This window comes from Pristis pectinata, chromosome 9 (genome assembly GCF_009764475.1).
Source record: "Pristis pectinata isolate sPriPec2 chromosome 9, sPriPec2.1.pri, whole genome shotgun sequence".
Classification (NCBI taxonomy): domain Eukaryota; kingdom Metazoa; phylum Chordata; class Chondrichthyes; order Rhinopristiformes; family Pristidae; genus Pristis; species Pristis pectinata.
The window spans coordinates 95,758,344-95,785,790 of record NC_067413.1 but is presented as its reverse complement, the minus strand read 5'-3'; the positions used below and the strand labels follow the sequence as shown (position 1 = coordinate 95,785,790).

Below are 27,447 nucleotides of genomic sequence, written 5' to 3'. Positions count from 1 at the left end.
TAAATACTCATCTCCTTCCACTGTTGCACACAGTTGAAGGCCAATATATCATGATTTTTACATGCGCTTTGATTCTGGGGCTAAATTAAACCACCCCACTGGTATCAAATCATTACTGGTGTCCTATATCTCCAAATGAAAGATGTCCCAAGAGCAAATTTGAACCACACATTAAAGCTCTCCCAGACTTCAACATAGTTGCTTACATATAATTCAGGGCCACCCCTCCCAAAGGCCTGCTCACTTCCTTCATATAACTGTGCTGTTAACCCCATCTTATCTATCCTGTATCCTTCACAACCTCTCAGTCACAGAACCATCCATCCAAATCTTCCAGCACTTCTAGACCAGACTTCTAGAAGTCAGCAAAAACCACCAGATTCTCTGAGAATCCAACTGAATCACAGAATGGTTACAGCATGGAAGGAGGCCATTCAGTCCATCGAGTCCACATTGACTAAGAGTGATCCAACTAGTCCCTCTCTCCACAGCTGCAAATTCTTTCCCGCAAGGTACCTCTGAAAGTTTCCTTTAAACCTGCCTCCACTATTGCCCCCAGCAATGCTTTCCTGACCCAAGCCACCCATGTGTAAATAAGGTTTCCCCTTGATGCCTTTGATTCTTATGCCACTCACCTTCATTCTGTGCCCCACATTTCTTGATCCCTCTGCGAATAGGGACAGTTTCTCTCTATTTTCTCTCTCTATGTTATTCATGAAGCTTCACTGAGGTCCCCTTCCAACTGCCTCAGTTCCAAGGAGAACCTCTACTTTTTCGGTCTGTCCACATAAGTCCCTCATTACTGGAATAGTTTCAGTAAATCCCTTCTTCCCCCTCTCTAAAGCTTTCACAGTTTTCCTAAAATGTGGCACCGAGAACTGGGAACAACATTCCCATTATGACCAAACTAATGTTTTATAAAGACCCACTGTGACTCTTTGCTCTTATACTCTATCCTTCTGTTCATAATAAACAGGATCCTTTAGGTTTTTTTTAACCAGTTGTGAAAGCTACTGAATGTGCTGAACTCTTTGCTTTCCATAGGGATGCAAGAAGCTTCTACAAAGCTCACAGAGTCACTACATGAAGTGTATGAACCTGAGTGGTATGGCAGGGATGACATTAAAACTGTTGGCCAGGTAAGATTGAGTCCAGGTGAGATAAACTACTGGCTCACCATTAAAAACACCCTGGTACTTTTGCTTGTTCACCTTGTTTTGCTTGTTTGTACAAAATATTGATGTTGCAGGATTTGTGGTACTGGATTTGATCAAACAGCAACACTCACTGAACACTCACTATGCAAGATACCTTGAGACATTTTGACCTGAGAAAATGCTATAGAGGTGCAAGTGTTTTTCTTATCACAGTGCTGCAACTCACTTCCAACAAAACTGCCCATGGGAATGGAGCTAATCTTCGGAACTAGCAGGAAACTGTTCAACCTTTGGCGATGACACTACAGAACCAAGGTCACCCAAACCTCGGTAATGAGCTGCTTATGTTTGTGCGTGCTGAGAACCATGCTACAAAGATTCATCAGTTCATTCACTGAAGCACTGAGAGACTGAGCCTTACACTTAATACTCATGAGGCGAATGTCCTGCACCAACCTATCCCTGCTGTACCATACCACCCTCTGATAAGATAAGATATCTTTATTATATTGAAACACACAGTGAAATGCATCTTTTGTGTAGAGTGTTCTGGGGGCAGCCCACAAGTGTCGCCACACTTCTGGCGCCAGCATAGCATGCCCACAACTTCCTAACCCCTACGTCTTTTGGAATGTGGGAGGAAACCAGAGCACCTGAAGGAAATCCATGCAGACACGGGGAGAACGTACAAACTCCTTACAGACAGCGGCAGGAATTGAACCCAGGTCACTGGCGCTGTAATAGCATATAATCAAAATTCATAATAAGGCCCTTAAGAATGTGAACTGCTTCCAGGGTGCTGGAAAATGCTTATGTGCTGAAGCTCATGATGTGCTTGGGTACAGGCCTATAACAGCAGAAGAGTAATATTAATCCTGAGTTTTCAAAATATCATTTGTAGGATGTTGTTGGCAAGGCCAGGAATTATTGTCCAATGCTGGTGGTCCTTGGAAAGGTAGTAGTGGATCTTTTTGAGAATGGTGTGGTGCCACTGAGTACCTTTCTTCATCAGCTAAAGGACAGGTAAGGGTTAGCCATGCTCATTGAGGATCAAGGTCACCTAGCCAGCAAGGAAAGGAATCAGGTTTCCTTTGGGGGAGGGTACCGATTTCACCTCCATTGCCTCAGAGTCTCTGTCTTTGTGGTTTGGAGAAAAAAGCTCTTCAAAGGACATCAAATGCTAGAGCTCAGTGTTCCTCAATACAGCCATATCACACTTATGCTGGTAAGCAGAAAAGTAATGTTGACTTGCCATACACACACAAATGGTCAGCCTGCATCCCCGTGGTTCAGTGTGTTGAAGCAAGTGTATATGAAAAATAATGAGCAGGTGGCCTGCTGCGCTAAAACACTTATCATTTAATTGCTACAGCTTTTATGTATCCCCATTTGTTTGTGCATTTATACTGTATGTTGCTGCAAATGTTGCAGCTATGTAGGACGCTGGTCAGACCCCACTTGGAGTACTGTGCTCAGTTCTGGTCACCTCACTACAGGAAGGATGTGGAAGCCATAGAGAGGGTGCAGAAGAGATTTACAAGGATGTTGCCTGGATTGGGGAACATGCCTTATGTAAACAGGTTGAGTGAACTCGGCCTTTTCTCCTTGGAGCGACGGAGGATGAGAGGTGACCTGCTAGAGGTGTATAAGATGATGAGAGGCATTGATTGGGTGGATAGTCAGAGACTTTTTCCCAGGGCTGAAATGGTTGCCACAAGAGGACACAGGTTTAAGGTGCTGGGGAGTAGGTACAGAGGAGATGTCAGGGGTAAGTTTTTTACTCAGAGAGTGGTGAGTGCGTGGAATGGGCTGCCAGAAACGTTGGTGGAGGCGGATATGATCGGGTCTTTCAAGAGACTGTTGGATAGGTACATGGAGCTGAGTAAAATAGAGGGCTATGAGTAAGCCTAGTAATTTCCAAGGTAGGGACATGTTTGGCACAACTTTGTGGGCTGAAGGGTCTGTATTGTGCTGTAGGTTTTCTATGTTTTTATTTGTGTACTAATTCCCATCATTTAATTGACCACTTGTCTCTAAATCAGTTCTAATCTTTTTGATATTTGGATCTAGATGCAATTTATATTGTTGTCATTATAAATTCTCAATCAATTCTTTGCTTACTTCTCAGAATTCTGATTTACTGTGGGCAGACTTTCACCAGAAGCTGGTTGACCAGGCTTTGTTAACGCTGGACACATACTTGGGGCAGTTTCCTGATATTAAGGTATGGTCTGATTACAATGTGTTTAATCGATGCTGGTGACCTTCACCTAAAATCTCCACGTCACTCAGAGGGGAATTTTGTCCTCAGACAATGGTGTGAATCGGATGATATTGATTGGTTTCTCATTGCATTTCTATTCTGACAATCAAAGTTGACAGAAGTGAAAATTGGGAGATTTATACTGGGGAACTGATTGGATATTGCCCATGCCAAAGTGAAAGAGCCCTCACTGATCTTTAATTATTTGTACTCCCACATTAAGTACGTACCTACCACTGTCTCCATCCCCCAACCACCACTGTGTGCAGGAATCATCTCCCACCACCGACCACCATCTCTTGTTCACCGACCACCATCTCCCACTTCTCAACGAGCAACTTCCCACCAATCACTGCTTACCACAAGGACACACAAGAAAATATTGGTATTGGTATTGGTTTATTACTGTCACTTGTACTGAAATATAGTGAAAAACTTGTCTTGCATACCGATCGTACAGGTCAATTCATTACACAGTGCATTGAGGTAGTACAGGGTAAAAGCATTAACAGAATACAGAGTAAAGTGTCACAGCTACAGAGGAAGTGCAGTGCAGGTAGACAATAAGGTGCAAGGTCATAATGAGGTAAATTGTGAGGTCAAGAGTCTATCTTATCGTACTAGTGAACTGTTCAATAATCTTATAACAGTGGGATAGAAGCTGTCCTTGAGCCTGGTGGTACATGCCCTCAGGCTTTTGTATCTTCTGCCTGATGGGAGGAGAAAAGAGAGAATTTCCCGGGTGGGTGGGGTCTTTGATTATGGTGGCTGCTTCACCGAGGCAGCGAGAGGTATAGACAGAGTCCATGGAGGGGAGGCTGGGTTCCATGATTTTCTGGGCTTGTGTCACAACACTCTGCAGTTTCTTGCAGTCCCAGGCAGAGCAGTTGCCATACCAAGCTGTGATGCATCCAGATAGGATGCTTTCTATGGTGCATCGATAAAAGTTGGTGAGGGTCAAAGGGGACGTACCAAATTTTTTTAGCCTCCTGAGGAAGTAGAGGCACTGGTGAGCTTTCTTGGCTGTGGCGTCTACGTGGTTGGACCAGGACAGGCTATTGGTGATGTTCACCCCTAGGAACCTGAAGTTTTCAAACCTCTCAGCCTCAGCACCGTTGATGCAGACAGGAGCTTCCCAACACACACACCCCCACCCCCCGGTCAATGACCAGCTCTTTAGTTTTGTTGACATTGAGAGAAGGGTTGTTGTCATGACACCATGTCACTAAGCCTAAGGTCTTCAACGGTGATTCGAGGCTGTCAGGGTGGGTGGTGACAAATCAATCCCCTTCCGTTCAAAATGCACATAGAATGTGTTAAGCTCATCAGGAAGGGATGTGCTGTTGTTGACTATGCAGCCCAACTTCATTTTGTAGCCCGTTATAGCACGTAAGCCCTACCACAACTGACAGCTGGTCTGGGACTCGATCTTGGACTGGTATTGTCTCTTGGCATCTCTGATAGCTTTACGGAGGCCGCATCTCGATTTCTTGTAAAGGTCAGGGTCAGTTGATTTGAATGCAGTAGTTCTCGACTTCAGTGGGAGAGGATCTCCTGGTTCATCCATGGTTTCCAGTTTGGAAACACCCGGATTGTCCTCTTTGGCACACAGTCCTCATCACACTTGCTGATAAAGTCCGTGATGGTGGTGACATACTCATCTAGGCTGGCAGCTGAGTCTTTGAACATGGACCAGTCCACTGACTCAAAGCAGTCACGTAGAAGCTCATCTATTACCTCAGACCAGCACTGTACGACTCTCCGTACTGGATCCAGGACAGAAAGTCGTAGAGTGCTGGTCTAAGGAAAATAGAAGCAGCAGTCAGCCACCTGACCTCTCAATCCTTCCCCGCCATTCAATATGATCATGGTTGACCTTTCCCAGGTCTCAACTCCTCTTCTGTGCCAGTTCCCCATCTCCTCAATTACCCAATCTTTCAAAAATATATCTGCTTCCTCTTCAAGGACCTCCAGTGCCTGACCCTTCCAATTCTATGGGCTGGAGAATTCCAGAGATTTGCCATCATCTGTGAGAAGAAGTTCCGACACACTTTGGTTTTGAATGATTGTCCCTTTTTTTGTAACTATGTCTAACCAGCAACCCCATCTCACAAACAATCCCCCCAACCACCACTGCTCTCCACTTAAACCTCTTTCCCCTCCAAAACCAAAGAGTCATAAAGTCACACGGCATAGAAAGAGGCCACTCAGCCTATCAAGTCCACGCCAACTATCAAACACCCATTTACACTAATCATATGCAAATCTTATTTTGTTCTCCCCATATTCCCATCAACTTCCCCCCCCCCACCTTCTCCGAACCGCCTACACATGAGAAGCAATTTACAATGGCCAACACTCATGCCCTTGGGAGTCAGAGGAAACCAGAGCACCCAGAGAAAACCCACCAGACCACTGGAGAACGTGCAAACTCCTCCACACAGACAGCACTGGAAGTCAGTATTGTACCTGGGCCATTGCACTGCTCATCTCCACCGTTAGACTATCTCTCTTTTCTGACCACCTTCTCCATCCCAACTCCAAACACCATCTTACACTCATTACCCTGATCATTATTGCCCCTTCTGTCCACTAGCTCTGAGGATGGGGGTGAGGGTGGGGCTGAGGGTTAGGACTGGAGCTTGGGCTGAGGTCTGGGGGTGAGGGTTGGGGCTACAGACTAAGGTGGGAGGTTGTGGCTGGGGCTGAGGGTTGTGGCTGGGTCTGAGGGCGGGGGCTTGGGCTGGGGATTAGGGCTGTGTCTGAGGCTGTGGGTTGGCTTTGTGCATTGGACTTCTTGGTTGGGGTTTGGACTGTGGGTTGGAATGGAGGGTTCAGGTGGGGTGTTTGGATCGTACTGTTGGAACTGTTGCTCGGGTGACTAGAGCTGAAGGTTAGTGTTGGGGTTCGGAGTCTGCAGCTAAATCCTGCAGAACCTTTAGGCAATTGGTTCTTCCAGGTAATCTGTCCTTCAAACAGTAACCCCCCCACCCCCACCCCACTCCCTCCCTTCTACAGAACTAGCCAACGTACTTAAATTCCTTTTCCTTTTCTCTTTGTCCTATAATTTGCACGTTCTGACAACACAATATTAAAACAAATATTTGCAACACCAATTTGTATAAAGCAATTGGACTAATAATTATAAATAACTTTATTGAATTAGATGAGTTCCCTCACAACAAACTATTATTACTGGGCTAGCAGGATGATAATAGGCAGCATCTCTAGGAAGATAAACAATGTTAATACTTCTAGTCAATACCCATCATTAGAACGTCACTAAATTATAGTTCACTATTACACACACTTTATGTGTGAGGGTTCCTTGTGCCAGACCCAACCAACATCTGGTAGCCAGTCCACTGCTGCAGACTTCAGTTCAACGAGTTACTGAACTTGTGTAACAGGTTTTCCTTTGTGTGTTGTCGGTGCTCAAAAGAAAGTGCTAAGGCTGAGCCCGAAACTGGGTGGAGGCAGTGGACAAGCTTGGGTGCAGGTGTGATCAGACCCAGGGATGGCTGTGGGGGTTAGACCTGATGTCAGAGTGCTTGGAGGTATTGAGGCAGGGTATTGGAGAGGCAGGATCATCGGGGCATTGAATTACTGGTGGGGGGGGGGAGGGGGTAAAATTGTCTTGTGTGTGTGTCACCATGGAAGAGGGAGGAATTCCCAAAAGATAGAAAGTAGTTTGGGACATCCTCTGTGGAGTCCTAGTCCTGTCTCATTCCTGGGACAACATGGACTAGTTTTCAAAAGGTGTGTGGCTTGAGAAGACTTGATTCACACCTTATGCTGGTATGTACAGGTCAGATCCACATTTCCACAGCTATGCAAACAAATCTGGAAATAGCTGCTATCGTGTTTCACTCCACCCGAGGTGGATTTTCAGTCAGGTAGTGCTGTAATTTCCATTTTATGCCTGATATTGATTGTACATCATTCCACACTGGTCCAATTCTAAACCATAATTGAAATGTCGATGTTTTGTCCTTGCTCCTGCAGATCAATGATTGATCAGAGTGAAAATAACATATGTATCTTCCAGCAAATCTTTGTCTTTAACTCTATTGTCTAAAGTATTTTTTGCTGACGTCTTGCTTGTTTCAACCCTTGGAGAATAATCCTAAAGGGCGATTTCCCTTTCATTGAAATTGTAACATAACAGTAAATGATCCTCCACTGTACTTGTTCCAGTTTGCAAATTAACCCCTTATTGTCCATGTCCCCTACCACTTGCATATGTCTTGCAAAGCGTGGGTTAATAACCTTGAGCATGTGATATTTCACTGCCATACATCAGTGGCGAAGGATTCTACACTGTTGGCACTGTCTTGTTTTGAATGAGTCATTAAATCAATCTGCTTGGAAAGGTCTTACAGTGCTGGTAGCGTAGTCAGTCACTGACCAACATTCATCTTTCTAAAGCACTCTAAAACAAAGTAATTCATTACTCATCTTGTTTGCTGTTTTGTGGTTCTGTGTGCCTTCATAACAATGTGACTGCACTTCTAAAGGACATGAACCACCTTGAGACATGAGAGAGGCCCGTATAAAGGCATATTTTATTAGTTAACCCCAGCCTTGTTTCTGCTCTGGTACTGGTTCTGTTTCAGCTCCTTGCTTTGTGTGTCACACTCTAGGTACCAAGCCAAGGAATCTGGATTTCTGACCCAGTCCATCTTCTTTTCTATGGCCTTGTCTATAAGCACAGCCATCCTTTAATTACTTATTTACAGCCATCTCACTGGTACTCTGCTTCACCTGGTCTAGTCTGGAAAGGAACCAGTGTCCATTTCTGGGGATTGGTGCTGTATTTAAACTTCTTGCTGCTCTGAGCAATTCATTCAAAGAATCATTTCTTTGAATGAATTGCAATCATTCAGATTTTTTGAAGTATAAATGGGCTTTTCCTAATGCCGTGAATGAGCATAGTGTTAATTACAGTTGCTGATTCACAGTCTTCCAGTGTTTATCAGGTTTATCAAAAGATTTATGAGGATGTTGCCAGGACTAGAGGGCCTGAGTTACAGGGAGAGGTTGGCCAGGCTAGGTCTTTATTTCCTTGGAGTGTAGGAGAATGAGGGGTGACCTTATAGAGGTTTATAAAATCATGAGAGGCATAGATAAGATGGATGGAAACAGTCTTTTCCCCAGGGTAGGGGAGTCCAAAACTAGGGCACATAGATTTAGGGTTAGAGGGGAAAGATTTAAAAGGGACTTAGGGGCAACTTTTTCACCCAGAGGGTGCTGAATATATGGAACAAGCTGCCAGAGGAAGTGGTTGAGGCAGGTACAATAGTATTATTTAAGAAGCAGTTGGATAGGTACATGGAGGGATGGGGCTTAGAGGAATCTGGGCTGAACGCAGGAAGTTGGGATGAGCTGGGTGGGCACTGTGGTCAGTATGGACTGGTTGGGCCAAAGGGCCTGTATCAGTGCTGTATTGCTCTATGACTCTACAGAATTATGAGGTTAAATTGCACATGCACCAGTTCCTACACAGCCATACGTCATTACTGTATGGCTGTGGTTGTCTGAGGTTGGGGGGTTCAAGTTTCACAACAAAGACTTGAACACAACTTAGATTGACAGTACAACACAGTGTGGAAGAAGTACAACAATGTCCTTCAGATGAGACTTGAAGAGCACCTTCAATTGGATATAACAGATCCAGGCACACCATGTTAAAGAGCAGCAGGCACATCCTCACTACTAATCAAAAAGCAAAAAACTGCACAATGAAAATCTGAAAAACAAGCAGAAAATGCTAAAATTATTCGGCAGGTTATGCACCATCTGTGGGGAAAGAAGTACAGTAAAACTCCATTAATCTGGCATGCACAGAACTTTGCTGGTGCTGGACTAACCAATTTTCTGGTCTATCTGATTTATTTTATGAATACACCAATGCACTTTTAGTTTACTTTTTAAAAAAGGGTATTACACCGTAAGATCCACTGGAAACAGAATTATCTAAGTTTCGGGTGGAGAGTGGAAACTTGTACCCAGAGTAAGTAACGGGAAGCAGGCGGGGGTGGGAGGGAAGGCCAAGGGAGTAGAGGGAAGCAGGGGGAACTAGGCCAGGGGGACAGGAGAGGGAGCCTGGTGAATGAATGGGAAGTGTGGGAACAGAGGCTCCTTAGAGTGAGTGTGGGAACCAGGGTCCCAACGAGTTGATGGGGAGCGCAGGGTCCTGGTGAATGAATGGGGGATGCGGCAAAGGTCAATTGAACCGTCAGCATTTCTGGGCGGATTATTGGAGTTTTACTGCAGTTAAGATTTCTGGTCTGTTTTTATTGGAAGCCTCCCTAATATCTCCGCCAAACTATGTCACTCAACCAACATTGCTCGGTAACTGATAATCTGGTGGTGATCAGTTGCTATATGTTGTTATCACAATGCACAAGCTGCCTGCCGCTTTTCCAACATTAAAACAGTCACCAGACCTCAGAAGTATTTAATCCATGATTAGAACATAGAACATAGAACGCTACAGCACACTACAGGCCCTTCGGCCCACAATGTTGTGCTGAAATTTTACCCTGCTCTAAGATCTATCTAACCCTTCCCTCCCACATAGCTCCCCATTTCTCTATCATTCATGTGTCTATCTATAGAACATCTAGAGAATATGAAGGGCTTTGGCATGTCCAGGGGGTCACGAAAGGTTTTCTTCCCCTCCACAACTTGTCAAAGTGTAGATGGTAATATTAAACTGACTTCTTATATCAATGTCACTTGATCCTCCTTCTCCCTGGTGACCAGTGGAAGTGGGATGATACTTCTAACATCACAGTTGGGTGTACAGTCATGGTAAGATGCTCTATCTGCATGTTGGATTTTGCTGCATATAAAATCACAATAACGGTTCTTTTCACACTTAACCAGACTCGAATCGCGAAGCGGAGTAGAAAGCTGGTTGACTACGATTGTGCACGACATCACTTAGAGTCTTTGCAGCACTCAAGGCGAAGAGATGACAGCAAGCTCATCAAGGTAGGGCACTTGAAAGCAATTATATTATTGCTTTGAAATTGTTCCTCTCATTGAAGTGAAATTAGGTACATACAGCACTGAAGTGACAATCATGTACAAGCGAAATAATTCATTTGTTATGCCAGATTTATAACAGACTGACTTCTGCACAGCAGTTGGTGATGCAGTTCCCCAAAATGTGCTCTGTCTGTAATGAATCAGAATCAGGTTTATTATCACTGACATATGATGTGAAATTTGTTGTTTTGTGGCAGCAGTACAGTACAAAGACATAAAAATCTGTAAATTACAAAATTAAACAAATAGAACAAAAAAAAGGAATAATGAGGTAGTGTTCATGGGTTCATGGGTCCTTTAGAAATCTGATGGTGGAGCAGAAGAAGCTGTTCCTGAATCATTGAGTGTGGGTCTTCAGGTTCCTGTACCTGTACCTCCCCGATGGTAATAACGAGAAGAGGGCATGTCCCGGCTGGTGAGCGTCCTTAATGATGGACACCGCCTTCTTGAGGCACCGAATCTTGAAGATGTCCTCGATGGTGGGGAGGGTTATGCCCGTGATGGAGCTGGCTGAGTCTACAACCCTCTGCAGCCTCTTGGGATCCTGCGCATTGGAGCCTCCATACCAGGCTGTGATGCAACCAGTCAGAATGCTCTCCACCGTACATCTATAGAATACTCTTTGAACAGTTGTTTTCTTTGAATCTGTCCTCAGGATGATGGTGTCGCTGCCAAGCCCAGTGTTGGTTCCCTTTCTTCAGCTGTCCTGAGTGACCAGTTCAAGCACTTCAGGGGGCAATTAGCAATCAACCACACTGGTGTGAGATTGAGCCACATATATTGGGTAGATAGGGTTAGGATAACAAGTCCCATTCCTTGAGCAATATCCAATATATCTAACAGCTTCATGATCACTTCTATTAAGTTTTAATTTATGAATATTTTTAAAACTGAATTCAGTTTTCAAGTCATCATGCTAGGATTTGAACTCACATCCTCTGAACCACTAGTCCAAGCCCCATCATGTAATCACTCTAGACCATAGTCAGTACATGATTTCTTTTGTTTGAAAAAAAGAGGGGTATGTTAGGAGTTGCATTCCAACTTTGTGTTGCGAACAGGAAACTTCAGTCAGTATCTTCTGAAGGCCAGCTGGTGATTATTGCCAGTAGCTGATGCCTTCTCTAATGGGAGTCTGTTTTCTGCGATGATCCACTGATCGCTCAATTCACACTGTGCCATCCCACACATAGAGTGCAGCTGTTCAGGCATCGGTGGGTGGTCCCATGACGAGCCATCTGACAGCGCCTGTTCTGTGAGAAAAGTCAGAGGGAGGTCCAAGCCATGCATGATCAAATACAGGGGCTGAAGAAGGTTGATTAATGATGGATTATGTGCAATATCTTATAGTTTGGGCTGTGGATGCATTTTGGCATAACCAGCAGAATATAATTCTAGTCATGATCCTTATACTACATTTACTGAGAAGCCTTCATAGTTCATAGTTGTCTGAGCAAGGTGTTGCAACTATTCCTGTCCTCTCCTTCCATTCCCATCTCCAGGCTCTTCCAGCCCCACTGATCTTCTCCTCCTGCTCTGATGTTATGCAAGGGTAGAGCTGGCTACTCATCTTTGAAAAGGCTCTGCGATGCTTTGATCAGCTGCTTGGAAATTCCACCTAGGAGCATTCTGGTAGAAACAATGTGTTCCCAATGGCATGCAGCTGACAAGGTCGAACAGCCCTTGGTTAATGAATTATCTTCCCCTTGACTGCTAAACAAATGGACTGGAAGTTCTTACATCCATAACCTGGGCATTGGCCAAGAATCTGAATGGTGCTCCCAGTGAAGGCCATCTGCATTGCCTCTGGTAATGGAGGTGGAAGGATCTTGCCTTCATATCGATTATTCCTGCAAAGGATGGTCAGTCCTTAGTGCCAGTTTGACACCTGCAGTTAGTTGAAACATGACTTCAATGTCTCTAATCCATCAAATTACCTCAGTCTCAGTCTTAAAATAGTACACCTTATGTGGCATTGTTTCCACTTATTAGTTCACCAAATTAGTACTGCTTGCTTTGTGACCTCACGGTAAGTGTTGAATGAGGGCCAGTTTTATACTTTACTGCCAGACCCAAAAGGAACCATAAAATCTCACTTCACCTTGAAGGAAACTGAACATTCTTCAGATTTCCTCTGTAACTGCACTAACTTGGCAATGCAACAATCCACTGCACAGTACTGGGTGCAGTTAGCTCTGAGCACAGAGTTGTCCTAGTTCTCTTGTGAGCAGGCTGGCTTGTACTACCTAAACAAATCGCTTCTAACTTGGTTGCCACTGAAGACAGTTAATACTCCATTCACAAGGAAGAAGCAAAATCACTGACCCTCCATTCCCCAGACCCAATCTTCCATCAAGGATCGGTGGCCACTCCAGCACATCTCATCCTGATCTTCATTCCCATATCCCCAGGTGATGAGCTCCTTAACCTCTCCTTTCCTTTTTGTGGTGGCTGCTGCAGACATTACAGTAAGCTTGTGGGCAGCTCTTACTAGCCAACACCTGAACAGTGACCACTGCAGTTCTCTGGGTTCTGAGAAACACTCGTACAACTCCTCTAATATCATGTAAGATATATTCCTCATTAATGTTGCCCACAGCCTCATGTCTGAGATTATCACCTTTCCATACACATTATGCAATTCCACTGCAGTCCTTGGCTCTATGCTATTGGATCTTCTAACATTCTCGTGTGCAGACTGCCTTACGTGCAATGGCTGAACTTCTAGGTTTCCTCCTCTCTAGATAACCTTGGTTTCATTCATTTCAGATGCTGGATTGCTTACACAACAGCCATATTAAGACCTCCAGCTACATGACTCACAGCCTTTCCACCTTTGTACTCATGCTCTCATGTTATCTCCACTGAAGGCACTTGTGGTATCCGCATAACTTGGCTTCAAAGAAGAAGATCAAACCACCCTCACTGTTGCTCCCTGACCACACCTTGGGATTATGTCTTGGACAAAATTGTTTTACATTTGTCAATGCCCTTTCCATTTTTGTGGCATTCCTTGATCATCAGATCTGGTGTGTGAGAGCGTTTCGCTTGAATTTTCTTCTTTGGGATCCTGTACACTAAGCATCCAATCCAAAAAGTCTGCAGCTTATAGCCAAGAGCCTTTAACCTGGTGATATGGTCAGCACAGACATCATGGGCCAAAGGACCTGTTCCTGTGCTGTACTATTCTATGTTCTGTATACTTGCTCACAGTCCTCTCTGGCCCTTAGTTGTGCAAACTGGATATATAATTAACAGAGCTCTCTGAAGGCATTGGATTAAAATATCGCCCCAAAATCCTCACAATATTCTCAAAGGAACCCTTATCCATGGTCTATGGTGCATACTTACTATTGTTTCATCCAACTTCCTTCCTGATTTTCTAATTTTGCCTTTCAGTTTTCACACGTCTACATGATTTTGCTGTTTGTGCTCTCCCAGGACCTTGATATTATATTCATTTAGGGACATCTCCACCCACTCCACATACAGAGCAAAGGATCGTGACCTCTTGTACTTCTCCACTTCACCACACAGAGTGGGGATCCCAATTGATAAAGGCACAATATGAAGAGCTTGGGGCTGTCATCTCCTCAATTGGTTCCAAGGTTATGGAAGTACGGTGCTTTACCACGCCTGGTGTATTAAGCGCACATGGGTTCCAATGAACCTGCAGTTTACAAACCTCATTTAAATGTTCAGGTGGGGAATTCTTCCATCTTCAATCTCTAAGCAATTACCGATTAAACCATTGAGAGTGAGCACTGCTCAAGTTGCATGCAGGGATCTGCACTGGTAGGGGAGTTTGGGAGAAGTAATTTTGGCTTTGGGTAACGTTATGAAATAAGTGAGCCTGTTAAATATTTTGACTTCTAATTTTACTAATTGATGAAAATTAGAGGTAGTGAGCCAACAATTCTCTGTTGCCCATATTACTCTCATAACCAAGGTCTGAGCTGGCCATCAGAGTTCCAGCCCCTTTCACCATGTCAAGCCTTCCCAAAGCACTTTACAGCCAATTCAATTTTACAACGAAACACTGTGTTAAGTCACACTCTGAAGTGCCCACAAAAAAAAAATGAGATAAATGATCAGAAATATATCTGAACCAGTAATTTGGTCAGTATATTTTGGCTTATTGGTTGGCACTTTCTACTTTTTAAGTGAGCCTGGAGTATATGATGAATTACTTTATAATCTCCGGTGTTCAATCTCACAGTTCGGGAGTTAAGTTAATGCACAAGGACAAAGGTTTCAGATCAGAAAATACTGCAGAGAAGCCCCAAGCTTATCTATAGTTGCGCCGGTGTTAACTTCTCAAGTGTAAGGCTTGCTATCACTAGAGCCCAGCTTTGTTATATTAGTGACAGTGTTGTATGAACTCTGAATCAGTTAGGCTGAACTGCATGGAAATAAGATGTCATTCCACTGCCGTTCAGCCTGTGGAACCAGTGGTCCATTCTGTGCTGGATGAACATAGACACCGAATTAAATCAATTGGCCCTTGAACCTGTTTAGCCAAAGGGAAATTCAAATGATGCAGAGGATATCTCCTGCAGCTTGAGAGAGGTCTTACTGGTTGACTGTACGACAGCTGCTAATACAATGGTTGGGAGGGCTTTGTATTCACATTTCCAGTAATGTTTGCAAAAGCAATTTCTATTAAAAATAAAACACCAACTCTTGATTCCTTTTGATTATAGGCAGAAGAGGAGTTTCAAAAGGCTCAGAAAGTCTTTGAAGAACTAAATACTGACTTACAGGATGAATTGCCATCATTGTGGTCAAGGTATTAAGCTTTATTCTCTCATGTAGTGCAAAATTTGTTATCTAAAAACATGTCTTTGCTCTCTGATTTGCACCATTTTCAGTAAGAAATTCAATAAAACAGCCAGTATCTTCTTCCCAGGATGGAAATATCAATACTAGATGGCATGTATTTAAGGTGAAAAGGGATAAGTTCAAAGGAGATGCGCAGGGCAAGTTGTTTACACAGAGAGTGGTGGGTGCCTAGAATGTGCTGCCAGGGGTGGTGGTGGAGGCAGATACGATAGAGGTATTGAAGAGGCTCTTAGATAGGGACATGAATGTGCAGAGAATGGAGGGATATGGACGTTGTGCAGGCAGAAGGGATTTGTTTAGTTAGGCACTAAATTACTAGTTTAATTAGTTCAGCACAACATCGTGGGCCGAAGGGCCTGTTCCTCTGCTGTACTGTTCTATGTTCTAACTCAAACCCAAGATTTTTCTTTCCATTGTTGAAGCTGATTCTGTCCTTACTTGGTATGGGTGTTAGTTTATTATTGTCACTTGTACCGAGGTACAGTGAAAAACTTGTCGCATACCGATCATACAGGTCAATTCATTACACAGTGCAGTTACATTGGATTAGTACAGAGTGTATTGATGTACTACAGGTAAAAACAATAACAGTACAGAGTAAAGTGTCACAGCTGCAGAGGAAGTGCAGTGCAATAAGGTGCAAGGTCACAACAAGATAGATCATGAGGTCAGAGTCCATCTCATCGTATAAGGGAACGGTTCAATAGTTTTATCACAGCGGGATAGAAGCTGTCCTTGAGCCTGGTGGTACGTGCCCTCAGGCTCAGGATCAGGCTTGCAGCAGCTTGCCCTGTATATCAAGCCCAACTCAGGCATTTTAATTGCTTGGCCTCATTTTAAATGCCTACAGCAGAATTCACCCCCATTCTGAAAGTAATGTGAATGTAATATGAAGTAGCAAGAAACAGCACCACAGACCAGTGTGAGTGACCCAGAGCCTACTGCATTTACCTGTGCATTTATCTGCCAGGCATGCAGGTAAATGCACAGAACTAACTGCTGGACCATCTAGCAAAGAGCCCACGAAGATTCAAGCTAATCTCATGGTCTTGAAGAGCAACGATACCTAGGCAACACAGTGGCCCAGCTAGTGCCTTACAGCTCCAGTGACCCAGGTTCAATCCTGACCTCCGGTACAGTTGGTGTAGAGTTAGTAGATTCTCCCTGTAGCCACATGGGCTTCCTCCGGGTGCTCCAGTTTCCTCCCACATCCCAAAGGCTCTTTCTTCTCTTTCTTCTCTCTCTTTTTTTCTCCCTTTTTTCTCTCTCTCCTTACCTTTGACCCATCCCCCGGTGGATCTGCTCTCCCCTCCTCCCCCGCACCTGCCCGTCACTATCTCTTACCTGCATCTACCTATCGCCACCCTGTGCCCACCCCGCCTCCCCTCTTTTGTCCACCTATCACTGTTCTGCTTTTCCCTCTGATATATTGGGCTTCCCCTTTTCCTGTCTTTCAGTCCTGAAGAAGGGTCCTGACCCGAAACGTTGACCCCCTGCTTTTTGCCTGCTGAGTTCCTCCGGCATCAGAGTGTTTTTTATGTTGGCAGATTAATTGTCTGCTGTAAATTGCTCCTTGTGTAAGTGGGGGAAGAATTTGAAGAGAATTAATTGATAGGTTATAAGGAAAATTAGTGGGGGAATGGGATTGCTCTGTGAGCTGGCAGGGACTCGATGGGCCAAGTGGTCTCCTATATTGTAAGAAAATAAGGAAATGCTCTGCGGCCGAAGGACTGTGAAAAAGTAGTGCCAATTTCACTCTGCTGTGCCAGATTCACCACACACTTGTTTGTCTAAGGAGGTGCACTCTGCCATTTTCTGTACTGCTCTCAGAATGAAAGTTTCAACTGGTCCTGTATGTCTCTGGGACTTTATAGAGAGATCTTAAAAGAAATAGGTGGAGACCCTTGCTGCATACACAGTGGAGCAGGTCAAAACAGCACCAAGGTGGGCGAGTGACCTGGGCTGCTTTATCTATTATCTCGGTCAGACTGCATTCGAGATTCCCACAGAGTGGGAAGAGGTGCAGCTGTGCACATTCTATTTTGCAGTGTTACTGCTCTCAGCCAGGCTGTCATGGGAAGGTGCCGAGCATAACCTCACAAGTTGCCCTTGTAAACTAAGCAGAGGAGAATGCATTGGGCCACTCTGAGTCACCCTCCAGTGGATACAGGTGACCGTGGGAAAGGCAAACTGGGGTTTGCTGCAGTGAGATGTAGGGAATTGTGAAATTATACATGAAAGGAAAACAGAAAAGGAGAATGCTCCCAATGAAAGAGTATACTGGAAAGAGTAGAGAAAAGGTTTTTGAGGATGTTGCTGGGATTAGAGGGTCTGAGCTACAGGGAGAGGTTGGCCAGGCGAGGAGTGCAGGAGAATGAGGGGTGATCTTACAGAGGTTTATAAAATCATGAGGGGCATAGATAAGGTGGACGATAACAATTTCTTTCCCAGGGTAGGGGAGTCCAGAACTAGAGGGCATAGGTTTAGGGTGAGAGGGGAAAGATATAAAAAGGACCTGAGGGGCAACTTTTTCACGCAGAGGGTGGTGAGTGTATGGAACGAGCTGCCAGAGGAAGTAGTTGAGGCAGGTACAACAGTATCATTTAAGAGGCTCTCGGATAGGTACATGGAGGTGCGGGGCTTAGAGGGATATGGTCTGAATGCAGGAAATTGGGACTAGCTGGGTGGGCACCGTGGTCGGCATAGACTGGTTGGGCCGAAGGGCCTGTATCCGTGCTGTATTGTTCTATGACTCTATGAAAGTGTTTAAGAGTGTAGATAAATAAAAGTACTCAAATGGTGAATAAGGCTTATAAAAACTGGAAAACAGCAGTTTGGACTTCTCATGTAATACCTAAAGGAGATGATGGTAATTTTGTACTGGCAGTGGTTAGACCACAGTTGGAATAATGTTTGGAGTTTGGAAGCTTGGTTACAGAGTTTTCCTTAAAACTTTGGGATCTGGGCAGTGTGGATTCACAAGGATGCTGGGAGCAGTGGGAAAATATGATTATGGGGAGAACATTAAGATGTTGGGACTAGTTCAAGAGAGTCTAGGAAAGCATTCAAGAGCAATTTTCAAATTAAGGAAATATTTTCCTCTGGTTTGGGAGTTAGTAATGTTACATAAATTATTGAGAATGAGGAAAGTGATCTTGAATTGGATAGAAACCTCGCAAAGGATCACACTTTAGGATTTAGCTGCCAGGAAGCAATAAGGCCACCTGTTGCCTTACACAGGCTTGAGATATCAGTGGTTTGACAGAGCTCACTCTTTCAAAAACAAAATCAGAAAATGCTAGAAACACTCAGCAGGTTAACGTTTCAAGTTGAAGGCTTTTTGTCTTAATTTCAGATTTCCAGCATCTGCAGTTTTTTGATTTTCCTTTATCTGAAGATCTTCCTGAAATGTAAAAGATTAAAAGGAAGGAGAAATGGGGCACTCTTGTGGGCAGTCATTGGGCCATGTGTCCAAAGCCGACTTTTCATTCCCAATGTTTGGGAGACCAGTAGTCTGTTTTATCTCGATTTTCATACGATTTAATCTCACGTACAGGTGGATTAGGCGGGGAATGGGCCTCACTGATCATTTGTTTTCTCTTTCACAGCCGTGTTGGTTTCTACGTCAACACCTTCAGAAACATTTCGTGCATAGAGTCGAAATTCCACAAGGAGGGTGCGGTGGTGAGTACACATGCCCCAAGGCCCACTGAAGGTGTTATTAGTCATAAAGGAACTTCATAGTGTCACCTGAACGATTGTTGATATACTCCCCACCACTTATGATGGGTGTAAGGCAGGAATGAAAGTTACAAGGATCTTATGGCTATTCCTGTATAAAATCCTATATAAATCATTTGTCAGCTACTTTCATAGCAGTTTGCTGTTCTAGCCTATTTTGGCTTACTTTCACCTCTGGCCTACAGTACACAGTGTCTGGTGTAATCAGGAAAAGGTTTCAAATTTGGGTGGAGCTTTCATCCAGTCCTGCCACTTTCTGCTCTCTCTACCTGCTGCAAAGCCATTGCATGCACGGCAGGAATGATCCGAACAATGAAGGTAGAAGCAATCAGCTGCTTGGCTTTCCCTCCCGTTTTCATGGAAAGCGGAACATAGTGGCAGCTTCATGGTCCCATTTGTTCACATTCCCTTCGTGTTATCTATCCCATTGTCTACTTCCTATCTTTTATTCCAATACGTTCACCTTCCCTGCCCATAGCCTTCAGTAGGCTGTGACGGAAGTTGACCTACGTGTACATGGGCAGGCACGGTAGTGTAGCGGTTAGCGTAACGCTATTACAGCACCAGTGACCCAGCTTCAATTCCGGCCACTGTCTGTCAGGGGTTTGTACGTTCTCCCCGTGTCTGCGTGGGTTTCCTCCGGGTGCTCCGGTTTCCTGCCACACTCCAAAGACGTACGGGTGAGGAAGTTGTGGGCGTGCTATGTCGGTGCCGGAAGCGTGGCGACACTTGCGGGCTGCCCCCAGAACACTCAACGCAAAAGATGCATTTCACTGTGTGTTTTGATGTACATGTGACTAATAAAGAAATCTTATCTTTTGGAATGTGGGAGGAAACCAGAGCACCTGGAGGAAATAAAACTTGGCCTTTGGCGTATCGCAGTCTTTATATGCCTTGCAGCTCAATGTAAATTGTTTGACATTTTAAATAAAACTATTCATTAAAGCGCTGAGGTGAAAATGCTGAAAATATTGGGCTAGTTTGTACGAAATAGGACCAATGTTTTACAAAACCCCCCACCATTAACATCCTGGGGACACCACCGACTAGAAACTGTGGCCACAAGAGCAGTTTAGGGGCCGCATATCCTATAGCGAGTGATCAAAGACCTCACCCACCCTGGACATTCTCTCTTCTCCCCCCTCCTATCGGGCAGAAGATACAAAAGCCTGAGGGCACATACCACCAGGCTCAAGGACAGCTTCTGTCCTGCTGTTATAACACTATTGAACGGTTCCCTAGTACGATAAGATAAGATAAAATATAACATAAGATTTCTTTATTAATCACATGTACATCGAAACACACAGTGAAATGCATCTTTTGCGTAGAGTGTTCTGGGGGCAGCCCGCAAGTGTCGCCACGCTTCCGGCGCCAACATCGCACGCCCACAACTTCCTAAACCGTATGTCTTTGGAATGTGGCAGGAAACCAGAGAACCTGGAGGAAACCCACACAGTCATGGGGAGAACATACAAACTCCTTACAGACAGCAGCCGGAATTGAACCTGGGTCGCTGGCGCTGTAATATCATTACACTAACTGCTACACTACTGTGCCTGCTCTTGACCTCACATTCTACCTTGTTGTGACCTTGCGCCCTATTGTCTACCTGCACTGCACTTTCTCTGTAGCTGTGACACTTTATTCTGCACTCTGTTATTGTTTTACCTTGTATGACCTCAATGCACTGTGTAATGAATTGATCTGTATGAACGGTATGCAAGACAAGTGTTTCACTGTACCTCGGTACGTGTGGCAATAATAAACCAATTCCAATTCCATTTCCAGTGCACCTCCTGACCAGTAATGTGATGGAAGGCTCTCCATATGCCTGGATGAGTGAGAGTCAAACAATGGTCAAGAAGGAAAAGTAGCCCACCCAACCAACACCCCATGCCCCACTCTAATGATCATTCCCTCCACACAATAGCTGCAGTGTGTACCGTTTCCAAAATGCACAGAGGTGTACTTGCGTAAGTTAGCCCAACAGCAGCTCCCAAACCTCTGCCACTAGAAGCAAGTGCATGGGAATGTCACCACCTACAGATTCCCCTCCAAGTCAAACATCATCCTGACTTAGAAATATATTGCTGTCTTGCTTATAAATGCATCGGAACAGCTCAGCAAAGATTAGTTGGACTAATAGCTAGAATGGATAGGTTGCCCTATGAGGAAAGGTTGGACATGCTACGCTTGTATCTGCTTGAGTTAGAAGGGATGTAATTAAGACATATAAGATCCTGAGTGCTCTTGACAGGGTGAATGTAGGGAACATGCTTTCCTCCTGTAGAAACATCTAGACTAAGGGGTCAATCTTTAAAAGTAAGTATTCTCTTGTGCAAAACAGCTGAGGTAAACTTGTTTCTCTTAGAAGGTTGTAAGGTGTTGGAGGTCTCTTCCTCAAAGAGCAGTGGAAGCAAAGTCTTTGAATATTTTTACAGCAGATCTTGGTATTGGTTTATGATAGTCACTTGTACCAAGGTACAGTGAAAAACTTGTCTTGCATACCAATCATACAGGTCAATTCGTTACACAGTACATTGAGGTAATACAGGGTAAAAACAATAACAGAATACGGAGTAAAGTGTCACAACTACAGAGGAAGTGCATTGCAGGTAGACAATAAGGTGCAAGGTTATAACAAGGTAGATTGTGAGGTCAAGAGTCCATCACATCGTATAAGGGAACCGTTCAATAGTCTTATGACACTGGGATAGAGGCTGTCCTTGAGCCTGGTGGTATGGTGGGAGAAGGGAGAAGAGAGAATGACCCGGGTGGGTGGGGTCTTTGATTATTCTGGCTGCTTCACCAAGGCAGCGAGAGGTATAGACAGAGTCCATGGAGGGGAGGCTGGTTTCCGTGATGCGCTGGGCTGTGTCCACAACTCACTGCAGTTTCTTGCGGTCCCAGGTAGAGCAGTTCCCATTCCATGCCGTGATGCATCCAAATAGGATGCTTTCTAGAGGGCATCGACAAAAATTGGTGAATGTCAAAGGGGACATGCCAAATTTCTTCAGCCTCCTGAGGAAGTAGAGGCACTGGTGAGCTTCCTTGGCCTTGGCGTCTATATGGTTGGACCAGGACAGGCTATTGGTGATGTTCACTCTTAGGAACTTGAAGCTCTCAACCCTCTCAACCTCAGCACCATTGATGTAGACAGGTGCATGTACACTGCCCCCCTTTCCTGAAGTCAATGACCAACTCTTTTGTTTTGCTGACATTGAGGGAAAGGTTGTTGAAAGATCTTGTAAAGTAAGAGGATGAAAGTTTGCCAAGGGTGGATAGAAATACAGAGTTGAGCCTACAATCGCATCAAATATGATCTTATTAAATTGCAGAGCAGGCTAGAGAGGCTATGCAGCCTGCTGTGTGTTTGTACGTTCTTCATTGCTGGATCTAAATCCAGGGACTCACTACTCAATATCACTGTGGGAACTTAGGCAGGGACATAAAACGTAGGCCTTGCATATGATGCCCTCTCCTATAAGGAGATAATTACAATTAAAAGACTGCAGTCTATCAGGGACTCTGCTGTAGATGTGAGTACGTCTGATTTCCAACCTGTGAGATTCATAGAGCTTCTGATATCAGTGCTTGAGTATGTTACTTTTTCATTTGATGTACTTTGCTGTAAACCTACGCTCTCCTCATCCCTGATGGAAAAGTTTAAAGATTGCTTCATAATATTTATGGCCTTTGCATATTGTTAACTGAATGCAGAATGGGCTCCCAATGGAATGAACACTTTGTCTTCTCTTTTGTTGCTTTTGTTATTTTTTGAATATTTTTGAGGATCTGAAAATAAAAGCAATTCCTTATCATTGTACCACTTTGATTGTTATTTGGCCACAACACTACCTGTCTCTCTCTTTTTGTCTTTCAGCTCTGTCATAAACTGTACGAAATAATGAGTAAGCTTGGAGAACAGCATGCAGACAAAGCGTTTACTATCCAAGGTGCACCCAGGTATAGTACCTGATGAAAATTCGAATCAATACCAGCTTCTGAGAAACTTGCATAACTTACTTAACAAACAAAGGGGACAATTTTATATTTGGGGTGCGCGCTGAGAAGGCATTTGCAGATCTAGAGAAGGGTACTTTAGCCTAACCCATTTGCTGGGGGACCGACAAGATGTTGCTCCATCTTTCATGTTCTTTGGTACTTATAAAGCTTCTACCCACATTGTTCCTGGTGGCCATCCTTATTTCCATTCCATGTGACTGAGGGAATCCTTTCTGGAAACCTCTGTCTTGTTACTTAGACATAGGTCAGCCCTGACCTCACTGAATATGAGAATAATCTCAAGAGGCTGAAGGGGTGACCATCGTCATGCAATTCGCTGAGTGTTCAAAATGTCCAGTCAAACCAGAAACCAGTAATCTGCAGACAAATTAAGATGGCTTCCACCTTTGTAGTAAGCCTTAATCTTTGAGGTATGGATTTTCACTGTGCCTGAGGCTAAAGGATTCTGAATCTAGACCATTAACTTGAAATCTCTCCAAGAAGAAAGGCAAAAAGCTCTCTGGAGCCAAAAATGCACAGAAGTCCTGTCTTCAGCTGGTTCAGCAACATACTTCAGCTTGGATCACTTAAGCAGATAAACAGCACCTTGCACAACTGTGCTCCCCCACTCCCCCTCACCTTCACCCTCAGATGAAGGGAGGGTTTCTTGATAAAGGGCAGGCAATCCCACTTGCGGTTTCTTGCCTGGTGTCAATTCTCATCTGGTAAATGTAAAGATGACTTGAGACAGTTAAACTTTTGCAAGGAAAGAATACACTACATTTCAAGTCAGCAGAGATTCTAAATGTGTGGGTTTATCAAAAAGTTTTTTTTTAGAAACATTGAAATGTAGTAATAAGTTTGTTTTTGTCTATGCGGTGTCTGCCTGAAAGAACACCACATTGTCATCTTCGTGGTTTCATGACTGCATCTCCCTACATAATATGTGTGCTGCCTGAACATACAGTTCTGAATTCTCTTACCCCTTAAACAAGGCCATCTGATAAGGCAAAGCAAGCCTCAAGAGTCCAACATTGTTGGATCCCCAACATAAATTGACCATCACTGGCACTTCCTGACCTCTGGTAGAGTATCGTATTGGAGCTGGGATTCAGCCATTAGTGCCTGAAATATCAGTAATCATGGGGCTGTCTATAGGCTGCAGGACCTCCTGGTTTTGATTGGAGAACAGCATGCAGAAACCTTCCAGGTCCATGATGGGATATTCTGTAGGGGCTGTGAAAAGAGATTAAGCGGTTCTGGATAAATTCGTGACAGAGTGTATAAGAGATGGGAAAGGCGATTACATGAGTAAAGCAGAGTCCATGACACTAGAGATTCAATGGGGATGTAGAGGGAGATGAAATGGATGAGTTAGAGACAAGGTTTGGAATGATGATGAACTGTAAAAGGAGGTTAATTGGTAGGGTACAGTCCAGGATAGGATTATGGAGGAGATTAGATAGGTGATAGAAGCAATAATAGGACTGTGTATCATTGGGATGTAGAAAGAGTAAACTCAATGGGCTGAAAGGCATATTCTCATTTTTTTTATGTTTCTTACTTCATTAAATTATTTTGAAAACTTGCTGGATTATTACTAGTTTCTTCACACTGCGATAGATCTTTCTAACGTCAAAATGAAGAATGTTTGTTTTCATCCACGAACCCTTGGATATAATCAAATGTTTGACGGTATCTCACACTGCTTTTTGCTGCTGTGATAAAGGACTTGGAGGTAGGTTGACGTGCGTGTTGTAGCACAATTGGTAGTGGCAGTGATTAGCTTCCAAACACTCATGATTATGGCTTAGAACACCAAATCATGCCAACTTTATTCTTACTAAGACGGCTTAGATCTTGGCTTTCTGTCAAAAACTGAAATGAAGCAAGATTAGTACCAGGTGGTAAGTCTAATTCATTTTTAATAGTTCCTTTGCTAACTGTAAGTATCGATTGCCTCTGACACTTTGTGCATGTAACCTAGACATCTTCTGTTCATATTTCTATTTGGTTATCAAGTTTATGTAGAAAGCAAACTCCTTTATCACAAGTCTGTATTCTTCTTTGAGATTTAGATCCAGACAGTTTGCAACATTGGCATTATGTTTGACCCTGAGATCAGCTTCAGATCACTTACTTAAGCTGGCTATTACTGTTGCCAATGCAAGACCTGACCCAGGCTATGCCTCAGCAGCTGGTCCACGACTTTGTTATCTTTAGATTTAACTAGTCAGCCTTCATTCTTGTCTCCATAAATGAGGTCCAAAACTCTGCTGCCTGTATTCAAGTCCAAAATGTCCTGTTTCTCCCATCACCCCAAACCTCCACACCCCCCTGTTTAAGCAACATCTCACTCATGGCCTCACTCCTCACTTTCTCTGTAATCTCCTGTGGCTTCTTAATGAGTTTCTTGTTCGCCCCTGAAAATTAATGCTCCGTCATTGGTGGTCTTAGCTTCGACAAGCTGAGGCTTTTGAAATCCATCCTTAAACCTCTACCTCTCTCCCTTTCCTTTCTCATTAAAACCTACATTTATGAGAAAGCTTTTGGCCATCTGTGCTAGTATTTCCTTGCAGAGCTTGGTGTTAAATTTCATTTGTTAAACCTCCTGTGAAGTACCTTGGCATGTTTTTCAATGTTAAAGGTATCAGATAAATGCTCATCCCTCCTGCGAGAATTAAGAATTAAACTTAACGATAAATGAAAATTTTATTTGCAAAGTTGTTCTTCCTGCGAGATGCCACCAGAACAAATTTGTTGTTGCCTGAACTGGAGCAAATGACGAGAAAATAATGCTGAATTATGGTTGTGCTAAAATACCTTACCCAGAGCTGCAGGATTTCATCCTTGCAATGTGGAATTGCCCAGGAAAGCAGAAATGAAGCTTTAGCTGAATAATACTTTGCCTAATAACGATGCAACTCCCAGAAGCTAGTGTCAGGTTGATGACTAGAAAAGGGTGCAATAGTAGGACGTTTTTTTGATTGGACACAATCGTTCTGTGTTGTGTTGTGTAGGATCCTCTCACCACATCACCAGCTGATTTATGGCTGTCCAATCTGCCTCCCTATTACAGTGACTCAGGGCCACTGAGAATTTCCAAGACCCCGACACCACCAGAGGAGCCGTCTCCGCCTGGCAGTCCCACAACCAGCCCTAACCATACCTTGGCACCTTTGGCAGTCTCGCCGGCCCACACCCCGACTCGCCCCAAGTCGCCATCTCAGGTAACATTTCAAGCAGGAACAAAGTCATACAGCTGCTAGATTCAGGTGGTATGTTTCATTTAGCAATGCTGACAACTTGAATATTTTTCTCTGTACATTGTTTGGGCAGGTTGAGGCAGTGGGGAAAATGCTTTTAAGGGCACACTGTGTCCAGGTGAATGAGATGAAGAAAAGCAAAACGATAGCAGCAAACATTGAAAAAGCCGCAGAAGCACAGTAGAGAACGGAGTCTGTGAGGGGGAGATTCTGGGTGTGAGCCTGTCCTCGCGTACACTTGACAAAATGCCTGCTTACCACCTTCTGGGCACTTGTATTCTGCAGCGCCATGACTGGGAGCTGCGTGCAGTTGACTCAGTTCTGTCGGATCCGGTGATTTTGGAATCCGCAGGTTCTTTCAGGAGTCCAGGAATGAGTTGAAAACAACTTGGTGCTTCACAAAGTTTTATTGAAAAAGTTTAAAACAAGGAAACAGTCACAGAGCACATGGCACCAGCTTTACTACTGGGAGATGAGCCGAGACAAAAGGAACTAAAGATGAGCTACGGGGAGGGGGAAGAGAGCAAGAGAGAGATTAACAGAAAGAAAAGACACCTTTTATACCTGAGATAAGAGATACTCCTTAGCAAACAACAGTCCGGTTAGAAAACCTATTAGATACCTGTGGCAAAACCAACCAATGAGAAAACACGTATTCACCTGATGGATGAACCAATAAGCTAGGAAGTGGCCATTCCTTGTGCAGCCACTTGAGGTGTATTAAATATTATACATGTTAAAAAACTACTTAAAACAGTTGAATCCACGGTTGCAACCCCAATTCACAGGGACAGGCAACTCAAATTTTCTTACAATGGAGAAAGAGGTTATTCAGCCCATCTGCCTTACAGAGCAATCCTATCAATCGCATCCCCCTCCCACTTATCCCTTGGTAACCTATTCACAGCTCCTGCTACCTGATTCCCCTCCCACCCGCCTGCACCAAGGGCAATTAACAAAAGTCAAATAATCTATCAACCAGCAGGTCTTTGTGGCGTGCGAGGAAACTGGAGCACTAGGGGGGAGATCCGTGCAGTCAAAGGGAGAACATAGCAACTGCACAGACATCACCAGAAGTCAGGATTGAATCCAGGTCGCTGGAGCAGTGAGGCAG

General features: G+C 44.1%; 1 protein-coding gene across 2 annotated transcripts in view; it reads left to right on the top strand.

Moving 5' to 3' along the window:
• The window catches only part of amph (amphiphysin), a 170,774-nt gene that overhangs the window by 64,478 nt on the left and 78,849 nt on the right, over nt 1–27,447 (top strand). For both annotated transcript variants that reach the window (XM_052023139.1, XM_052023138.1), the window contains exons 4-10: nt 1,045–1,139; nt 3,286–3,381; nt 10,312–10,419; nt 15,180–15,265; nt 18,927–19,002; nt 22,946–23,028; nt 26,147–26,297. In XM_052023139.1, coding sequence (XP_051879099.1) covers nt 1,045–1,139; nt 3,286–3,381; nt 10,312–10,419; nt 15,180–15,265; nt 18,927–19,002; nt 22,946–23,028; nt 26,147–26,297 — 695 coding nt within the window. The remainder of the gene's footprint in view (nt 1–1,044; nt 1,140–3,285; nt 3,382–10,311; nt 10,420–15,179; nt 15,266–18,926; nt 19,003–22,945; nt 23,029–26,146; nt 26,298–27,447) is intronic.